Source organism: Branchiostoma belcheri, unplaced genomic scaffold (genome assembly GCF_001625305.1).
Source record: "Branchiostoma belcheri isolate BF01 breed outbred unplaced genomic scaffold, Haploidv18h27 scaffold2, whole genome shotgun sequence".
NCBI lineage: Eukaryota > Metazoa > Chordata > Leptocardii > Amphioxiformes > Branchiostomatidae > Branchiostoma > Branchiostoma belcheri.
The window spans coordinates 8083857-8094470 of NW_017803490.1; the positions used below are offsets into that span (position 1 = coordinate 8083857).

Genomic DNA, 10614 nt, shown 5'->3' on the forward strand with positions numbered 1-10614 from the left:
TGGAGGTATAAGTCCAAATAAAGACGTTGCTGATCTGGAGTCCTGAACGCTTTCGTTCGTTGAAAAAAAAGAGATTTCTTTTAAACTTCCCAAAGTTTCAACTATACTGTACGACCCTACCAATGTTGACAGAAAAACAGAACGACCTTAGAGCTTTCGAACGTTGCCCTTATTTAGATATACAACGTCACTAAGATTGGGCCAACCAGCATCAAGAATTCCCTGTGACGTTTTTCAACTCAACTGGGGTAACGTATTCACGGTTTGAACCAATCAGCATCATTGTTCTATAGCCGTCAGTGACACACAGTATGGCGCCTTGTGATTGGTCAGAAGTATGGAGCATTTGCTCTGTCGCGGTGACATGCTCCAGACTTTTGACCAATCACAAGGCGCCATTCCAGGACTGTGACAAGAACAGCAAGGGCCACATGGCGAATAAAATCTTTCCGAGCAGGGCAGCAGTAGTTGTCAATCATCTTAGGCCCTCGTACAAGAAGAAATAGATAATTAATGAATAAAATAATTGCAGCATACAGTCGTTTTAACCTGCAATAGCATAGCAAGTTGCTAGGCGTCGCTTTTAGTGAACGCTGCTGTACTTCTGACCAATGAGAGGGCGCCATTCCAAAAACGAACTACAAGGGCAAAATGGCGGACGAAGGTTTGGCAAAGAAAGACAGGATCTGCCAATTCTTTGCCTCAAATGCCGGTCTCCATTTTCGATCTATCGACGTGGCAACCGCCTTGGGACTCGACACACGGAGCGTAGGGCAGCAGCTAGCGAGATTATGGCGATCAGGTTTCGTGGAAAAGGTTCAGGTACGATTTTCTGGCGAGTTCTTTCTCTTGTTGTGGTACTGTACAACTGCTATCAAATGTAAACAAACGTACAGGGAGCTGGTGCGAAGTTTGGGACGAAAATAGTCATAGATTGTGTGTCCTTAACCTAGGCAAGCTTCGAGATTTCACTTGTGATGTGGTAACAAAATGTTAGAGTAAGTTTAAACGATTTCTGGATGCTGTAATTTCTTCCAGGGTGCTAGCACACATTTAATCAATGTTAGAGCAATATGGATGGCATTCAGCACCAAGGACAGGGACAGCTGTGCCAAGGTTTCTAGCTATCTGTTGTTGTTTTTGGCTCCTCTTTAGAGTAGAGGGGGAGATATAAGCGTTTTTAGCTGTGTCATAGAATTGTAGTTGTTTTTAGAACGTCACGAAATAAGATTTGGCATGTTTGGGGTCACAGTTTTGGGGTGAAAGACTCAAGAAAGAAGCTAGATCCTTTGATGTAGCCGCCATGCTATGTTGGACCTGTCAGGACAAGTTCTTTCAACACTCATTTTTCTTACTAGTGTGCCACACTAAGATTTGCTGGAAAATCAATGATGTAGAACCAATTTAAAAACAGGCCTAGGAAACATATCAGGCTGGTTAATAATTCAAACAATGAATTTTGAACTTGTAATCTTTGCATTGATTGGCTTTGTATTGATGAATGGAAAATCTAGCTAATAGCTAGGAAGACAAGAGCTTTTTTTTCTTTTTGCTGACAAAATACAAGCATTTTGGAGTTGATTCAGAACCCGATTAGTTCAATGCATTTTTCAGGAAAAAAATATGTGGGCTAATCCGGTCTCCCACTAGGATTCAAAATGCCTGAGTTCCTAAGCTCAACAGCCTAGCGAGTTTAGTGTCTGTTGTTCCCCATCTTCCATCGGTTAGACATGCTTGTACAGCAATACTGTCAGGCTTGATGGCAGCCCGCCACTTGCCTCTGTCCTGTGGGTTGATGTTATGTAGGCTCAAGTGGTGTAAGTCCACTATGCCACAAATGGCAGAATATTTAACCTGAAACGTTGACTTGAAGTGAACATTATTAATGGACCTATACCATTATTACGTCACAGTTTGTTTACCGCAATGAATGCCGGTCAATCGACGTTTATATTGTACAGGGGTGCGTAGCGCGGTGTGTGTTTGTGTAGCGTTAGCCTAATATAAGGCTTTTAATACAGTACTACTTTGAAATTCGTCTAATGTCACAACTAAATCACCCATGCGGCATGTAATGCTGTGTCAACACAACTAGACGCAGCAAAAATCAGACATAACTCACTTTAAAAACTTTGAAATGATCTTTATTCTTTAACTGACCGTTCTAGAATGTTCTTTAGAACAGGTAAACAAACTGTGACGTAATAATGGTATAGGTCCATTATTCCCTACCTCCCTCCCTCTCTCCCCCAGACTGGCCCCTTCACCACGTGGCGTATGAAGTTCCAGACATACCCAGGGAGGAACCTCCATGGGCCAGCTGCACCTAAACCTGCCTGTCTGACACAGCACACACCCGCCAAGAAGTCTACATGGGGATCCAGAACACACGAGGAAGGAAGAAATGTAAGATTTGTTTCTTTTTCTCCAATTTTGACTTCATTTTTCCCCAAAACGCCTGGGGTTAGACATTCTTGAATAAAGTGCAAGTCTTTTCTTGAAGCAATATTTTTTTTTAATTTCTATGATCCTAATGCCAACCCAAACCCTACTAGCCAGGGCCTAGGATACCTTTAACAGAGGGAGGAAATATGTGTGAAGTGCCTTTCCCAAGGGCACAATGTCTGGGTGCATGTCTGGGTCCAACCCTGGGGATTGAACCTGTGTCTCCTTGCTTAACAGTCAGATGCTCTACTAACACCATGTCACAGAAGTGGTGAATTGCTTATTCCTTGACAAAGACTGGAGTTGTACAATCAAAATTTTGGCTAGTCCAATTTCTTGAGTTGGAAATCACATACAGTTAAAACTTGTTTGATAACTAAAGATATTCCCATTTGTCCATTTCAGGACAGTGGACACTGTGCCATGGGGTCATCTGTGGTCCTTGAATCGACAGAAGGAGGGAATCAGGAGGGAGAAGAAGAGGAAGATGAAACAGAAGACCAGGGAATCTCTTTAGGAGAAGGTAAGTTTTAAAACAAAATTGGCAAATAAAGATGTTAACATCTACATGTCTCATGAAATGAAATTGATAAATTCATTTATCTAACACTTTATGATGATTGTTAGTAGCCCCTAGCAGCTAGTCATAGTAGACTCTCAGTAATCTAACAAATGTACAAATTGAGATAAAACATTAGTGCCTCTGATTCTGAATAGCTACAAATTATGGTAATAGATAGGAGAACTTCACCATAGAAAATTGCTTTCAAATTTGTCATAAGAAGTTCTGATGTGCTTTAAACGGTTTGGAGAATGTTGGAAGATTTGTTGTCAATTGTTGCACCAGTCGTTCATAAAAAGATTGATTAATATTGCTCATTTAACACTGATGCAAACATGTATAATTTCAGTGACAGTTCATAAAGACCATTCCTTTTTTTCTTCAGCACACAGTGTTCAGATACCAGAGTACCACAGTTCTTCCTCAAAACCTCTGGCTGCAACAAGAGATGGACCAACATCCACCCAGAACATCTCAAGCCAGTGTAAGGCTGCTGAAAATCCGCCAATAAAGAAAACAGTAGGAAGACCACCTGGTAACAAGAACAAAATGTCAACAAGTTGTCGTGTTGGACAAAAGGGGTCCAAAACTGGGAAGACATCCTCAAATTCTGGGTCTTGCAAGACAACAACAACTGCTGCAGTGAAGAGGAGGGTTGGTCCTGAGTCATTCAGGAATGCAGACCAAGGATCCAGACTGAAAGGGAAGAAGAAAACCTCACAAAGTAGAAAAGACTGTAGCAGCAGAAGTGACACAGATTCTGAGTCCACCCCCCTGAAAATTGTCCCAACTGGACTGAAAAGAAAAGCTGGAGCAACGAACACAGTCCAAGGACTGAAGAAGAAAGTGAAGAAAACAAAGACACAAACCACAAAAAGAGAAGACTGCAGAGGTAGAAGTACTACAGATTCTGGTCTTTCATCCCAAGTACAGAAAAGGACACAGCTAGTGCCTGCCTCAGTGTCTTACCAGAAAACTGCTGCATCCACAGCGAAAAAGAAGACAGGCCAAGAACAGAAGAGAAAAATAAAGAAAACAACACCACCAAACAAAGAAGGCTACTGTAGCAGTACATGTTCTACAAGTTGGAAAGACCCTGTACAGCACAACCCCACACTCATGCCCACCACCCTTGCCCCTTCACTTAACAGACCCTCTGGAAACATGGAAACCAAACTGATGAACTTCATATGTGAAGCACAGGGCATGTTGGTCATGACTGGGGACGACGTTGCAAAGGCCCTGGGTTCAAAGCCCAAGGAGACACACCGGCTGTTACTGCACATGCAGCGCACTGGGCGAGTGAGGAAGGTTTGCGACAAACCCACCAGGTGGATGATGTTAGGACAGGGGAAAGGTGGACCTGCTAGGAAGAGACAGACAGAAGCAGTCACAACTACAACTACACAGCAGAAAGAACGGCCTTCTCTCACAACTGCACAGCAAAAAGAACCACCTCAAACTAAGCATCAAGAACTGTCTACCCAGGCCTACAGGAGTCTTTTCATTGATGGCTCACCCACTAGGAGAAGGCAGGAAAAAGCAACCACAACTACCCAGCAGAAAGAACCAACTAAGCATCAAGTTCCATCTACTCAGACCTACAGGAGTCTTTCTACTGATGGGTCAACAGAAGAAGGAACTTCAAAGACAAGCTCCAGTACCAGAAATCTGTCAGAATGTGGCCAGGTTTATGGTATGAGATTTGAAACACAGACATCACTTTGTGAAGAAGAGGAAGAAGGTTCTGGAGAAATAGTGTCCACATCCACTCAAGTGCCTGCACAGTTCAGAACGTGTCTTGCCACAGCAGAAGATGAGGAAGAAGATGTTAGCTGTGTTTCCCAAGAGCAGGACAGTGGCTTTCTTGAAGACGCCACCTTCTATACAGAAAGAAAGAAGCCTTCACCAACAGTTCAACAAGCCTCGTCTTTGCCAAGTAAAAAGCAGAGCAGAAAAAGCAACCAGAAGTCACAGGGAGAAGATATCAGCTGTGTTTTCCAAGAGCAAGACAGTGGCTTTCTTGAAGACGTCACCTTCTATGCAGAAAGAAAGAAATCTTCACCAACTGCTTTATCTTTGTCAAGTAAAAAGCAGAGCAAGACAAGCAACCAGACCTCACAGGTTATCACTACTACAAGGAGGTGTCTCAGCCCTTGTGGAAAGTATGTTAAGAAGACACCAGTAAAGAAACAAGTCCTAACAGACAAACGGTCTGTTAGGATGTCTACAGAAAATGGCAGTTCCTACACAAAACCTACTGCAGCAAAATCCACATCCTTGGGAAATTTGCAAAGCCAAAACAGCAACTATAATGCTATAAGCAGTACCAGTTGTGAAGCAAAGAAAGTAGAACTTTCAAACTTCAGAATACCTAAGAAGAACTCACTTTCTGGCAAACACCTAGGAAAAAGTCAGTTCACTGTTGGCCAGAAGTCTGGAGATTTGTGTGGAGGAAAAAGGATGAGTGTTGCACCTTCAAAGCTTGACAACAACTTACTTGATTCAAGCAAAGACTGCACTGGCAAAAACACACAGAAAGACATCAGTACTATCAAGACACCTCCACACATCCTCAAACACTCAGCCAGCTACTTTGCCAGTACAACAAAGGAACCTAACACCAAACCTAAACTTCCCAGACCTTCCACAACAACCAAAGACATCCCCAAACTACAGAACCAAACAGAGACATCTTTTGTGAGGACAAAGGACAATGGTGTGTCGATGAGGGAACCTTTGGCAGACATAGATGTGATGGTAGATGTCACAGTTGACAAGTCAGCACAGATTCAGAACCAGTTACACTCTTGTGGCACATGTGGTAGCAACAAAGATCCTCAACACACCCCACTCTCAGTTTTAAGGAGGAATTCCATAAAAACATCCCCCTCTGGTCCTCCTAAACTCTATCCACATAGAGCAACAGAATCTATCAGTAAGCAGTGCATGGTTGGGACATTGGGAAGCCGTGATAACCCACCAATACTTGTTCCTATAGAGGAAGAACTGAGAAGTATTGGCACGGAAAGTCCAAGCTCTTTAAGAGCTGCAAAGAGAAATCTCTACCCCTGCTTTTCTTTGGAGGAGAGTTTGGAACATCAGCAAAGAAGCACAAGTTGTACATCAATACATGAACAGTCTGGGTACAAAGAGGATGAACACACAGGTTTCAGGCGAGGACTGGTTGAGACTGTTGTTTCTGTAACTCCTGGAAGTGGATATTTCCCTCTAACAGACACAGATACAAAGAGAAAACAACAACAGTTGACAGCTTGCCCTCATGATTGGTTGTTGAACAAAGTTAATGACAGAAAGATAGCAGGAAGATGTGGTGGACAGAAAAATGTCTCAGGACCAGAAAGCTTCTCAAGTGAGATTGGAGGCACCAAGGAAAGCTTTTCATCTTTCCAACACACTGGAACAGATCCTAGGAGGACCATTGGCAGAGGAGTGTATGCTGAAATACAGGACACTAGCAGGGTAACCGGGGGTGAGGTCATAGGGCATGCAGGTCATGGGTCACAGCAGTTGATGCTTTCAAACTTACACGAAGAGCAGCATGGAAGAGGTCATGCTTGCAGTCAGGAAGAGAGAAGAAGCAATACAGAAGCAAATCTCAACTGTCTGGAACCTATGAAAGCTGTAGCAAAGGTTAGCATTGGCAGAATGGCCTCTTTCATCCCTGTAGAAGAACAGCATAGAATGACAAATATTGACGACAGAGCATACCACATGGGTACTAACCCTATCTACAGTCAGGGACTGATAAGGAACAACAGACAAGCAAACCTCAACAGCCCTGAATCTAGGAAAGCTGTAGAAAAGGTTAGGCTGGGAGAAAAGGCTTCTTTCAGCCCTACAAAACAACATAGAATCACAGACATTGATGACAGAGCACACCACATGTGTCCTGTCCTTGGTGCTGAAGGTTTGGTGCACCATCAACTGGGGTACCACATAACAGGTCACACTTGTAGTGTGCACCAGATGGACAGTTCAGGACAGGGTGGATACAAGAGACACTTGGGAAGACAACAGAAGTCTGAGAAAGTCCACCAAGCACTGGTGACATCACCTTTAATCCCAGAGGGTCTGTTTATCTCTGAGAAGAGAGAACAGAATGAAAGTACAAGATGGCAGAGACCAAGATCACCCAAGAGCTTCTGGATAGACTATTGGTCTAAAGCAGAATCAAAGGACACAAAAAGTGATGATATGAAGGACAGGAATGCAGAAGACATAACAGTTTTGAATGACAGCTACTCCAGACTGGTTGCCTATAGCAACAATGCAGAGAATACAAACTGTAAAGAAGAGGATACAAGAAGTTGTAATGTGAAGGAGAAGATGTTAGAAAACACCACAGTTGTGAGTGACCGCTGCTCAGGACTGGTTGCCTATAGCCCTACCGGCACAGAGAATACTGACAGCAACGAAGAGCCATCTAGTGATCTGATGAAGAACTGTAGCCGGAGCAAGGTCTGTGCCAAGGAGTTGAAAACAGATGAAAAGTCTCTGACTGTTTTAAAACAAGAATGTAAAATCTTCCGCACAACTGAAACACAAACCAGTCAAGGATTTGCCCACACTTTACAAGTACAGAGAGACAAAATTGCAAACTTGAGACAAGATTCACAGATCCAAGACTTGTTTGGTAACGTAGACGTAAAAGTCCGCCTTGAAGAAAAGGTAAGAAGCAGTGCTTTGACCAGTCTAACAGGTCCAGTACAACAGAGCACTTGGACCCAGCCAAAAGCTTTGTACTCTACAGATGAGAAAAAACCTCAGGAGCAAGAGAAGTCAGAGGTTCAAGAACCCAGAGGTCAAGGGAAGGCAGCTGTGGTCGAGGTGAGAGGTGATGATGGGTCAGAGGTTCAGGAACCTAGAGGTCAAGAGCAGGCTGCTGTGGTCAAGGCCAGAGGTCATGATGGCTCAGAGTTTGAATCCAGAGGGCAAGAGCCTGCTGTGGATGGGGCCAGAAGTCATGATGGGTCAGAGTTTGAACCAAGAGGTCAAAGGGAGGCTGCTGGGGATGAGGCCAGAGGTTGTGATGGGTCAGAGGTCGGCCAGGTCAGCAAACATCAGGTGTCAGTTGCCATGGTAACTCCACAAGGAAGCAGACCAGTGGTGATGGCAGGTGAGCGACTTTTATGTTTGCTCTGTTTTTTGTAGATATCTTAAGTTTATATATTTAGGTATCTATACTGATTCTTTCTTTCTTTTTCATTAATGCCATGAATATCTCTTGTATATCAGATGCAGTCCCCTTTTGTGATTACAAGCTTAGTACAAGTCATGTATAAAGCACTATTATACAAAATTTGAGGCGATATCTCAATACATACTATTGTTATATGGATTTTGTAACCACAAATGTTGATTTTGTCTTGTGTTCCCTACAGCCCAGCCAAGTGGTACACCCTTACATCCAGCTGCAGCCCAGCCCGTTCCAGTGTCCCAGCAGAGCCATCCCATAGTCCAGCTGAATGAGCTGTGTCAGAGAAACCACCTGCCCATGTGTTTCCAGGACATCTCAGTTACTGGTCCTGCACACAGGCCCAGGTAAGGCCTAAAGTCATCTGTAGCAAGTATTTCGAACCCTGCATCTTGAATCTTGAATAGGTACTGCGTAACACCCATCAGTTTGGACATTGTGTATATTTTAATTACCTTGTATATGTCTTAGTATATACCTCATTTAGATGTATTGTCTCTCAATTTTTTATGTGACAAATGCGAAATGGTACTCAATTCAGGGAAGTAGTTATTCTCCCCCTGCTGATGTACATTTGAAATAGTGCAATGAAGAAATTGAGTTGGGATAAGACATGAGGGGGGTGGGGTGCGCTGTGCTCTTAATGACTCCTCAAGTGTAGTAGAACTGCTTCCTTGAACTTGTCGGCCTCTGGTATTTTGGGTATGGCCTGGGAGATCGTGTTCCAGTCCCTGACATTCCAAAGAAAGTAGGAGTATCTGTAACAGTCTTTGTGGAATGGTACTGTGACTTGTAGGAACTCAGGTTTGAGTGCCGCGACTGGCACAGTGCAGGCGTAAGCTGAGTTTCAACCGTTAGGACTTTTCTATGTTGTTTAACAGTTTGAAAGGATAGAAGCTATAGAATCTGATCTCTCATTTCTTCCCTCTTTCTCCAGGGTTCAGATAGCAGCAGTGGTTGGAGACTGTACGTTCCAGGCCGAGGCCAGCTCCAAGAAAGCGGCTCGGAGGCAGGCAGCTCGGGATGCACTACAGGCTCTGTACCAAGAGGGGTACAAGTAGAATGGTTTCACCTTAAGTACAAGTATCTGTGTATCAAACTCTTTGTCTGTATCAGACTGTAAATGTGCAGTCAAACCTGTCTATAGTCACTGTGTTTACCATCTATAGTGTTTAGTAGTGATCACTCAGTGGACGTCAGGTGGAAGCAGCATGGAAACAGGAACTCAAGCATGGGACTGGCTGTACAGGCCCTGTATCAAGAGGGGTACATACTTAGTAAAGGAGTGTATCTGTAGTATCTGATGATTGTAAAATCTTAGTAGATTACCATAGTTTAAAAAAAAATCTTAAAATTTTATAATCTTCTTAAAATTTGACAAATACCGGTATTTTTTTAATATCAAGAGCATTTAATAGAGATTTTATGTAAAATCTACGAATTGATAAGCATTTTATAATTTAGTTACATTTTGTTGAGATAGTCTTAGAAGTTTATAGCTGTTTGCCATTTTACTCAGTCTACTACATGTGTCATGATTACAGTACATATTAAGCTACATGGTTACACAGTGCTTCATGGTTCACTTATTTCTGGTTCGGTTACTTTAGAACTTTCAAGGTAGATAACAGAATGGGACACAAGTTAGGACATCAGGATATCTTACATGCATAGTCAAAAGTTTTGCCATATTGCAATTTTGAGTAGAAACTTAACATACAGATTGTTATACAGTTTGTTATAGAACTCAAAAGTGCTTTGCAAAGGGAAGACTGTTCACAGGTTGTTTAAGCTTGTTATTGTGATGTGGTAGGGGTAAATGTTTGGATATGTGTAAGAAATAAAAGCTTTCAAACATTTCAGAGCCGTGTTTTGTTTGATGAATATATGTGCAGTACTATTCTGTTAAGCCATGTACCTTACACCATTTTTTATGCCAATTTTATTTCTTGCTTCTTTCATTGTATTTATCTATTTCATCATAGAACAGCAGGGAAGCCCATTCAGGTAGTAGAAGCTGTTTTCAAATAAATGAGCTGTATGTAACAAAAGTTACAAAAGAAGAGAGTGTTTACTGTGGCGACCCCAAGCTTAAGTCACTAACTTCAATTCTGCAAAGCGAATGAACAGTAGGTAAAAAACCCAAAGTAAGAAATCGGATACGCATATCTTTCGCACCCAACATCTGCTTGAGCGATGATTCACAAATATGCAAATGAGGACCGCGCAATGTCTCCAAGCAGATGTTGGGTGACACCTCGTGTTGTTTTCAAAGTGACGTTCTCTGAGAGCCCCTTACTTCACAGAAGCAGTTGAATAAAAGCAAAAGTTGTTGAGGCAAAACGGACCATGTTCAGTTATATCCTAAAACTACTTATTTCGAAGTAAA

General features: G+C 42.6%; 1 protein-coding gene across 1 annotated transcript; it reads left to right on the top strand.

The window, feature by feature from the left end:
• The first annotated feature begins 573 nt into the window (after positions 1-573).
• LOC109468498 lies at positions 574-9286 on the top strand. Its single transcript, XM_019766742.1, has 6 exons — positions 574-822; positions 2254-2406; positions 2851-2968; positions 3393-8147; positions 8413-8572; positions 9163-9286. Exons 1-6 carry the CDS (start codon positions 652-654, stop codon positions 9284-9286), a joined length of 5481 nt encoding a protein of 1826 aa, XP_019622301.1. The 5' UTR covers positions 574-651.
• Positions 9287-10614: the final 1328 nt, after the last annotated feature.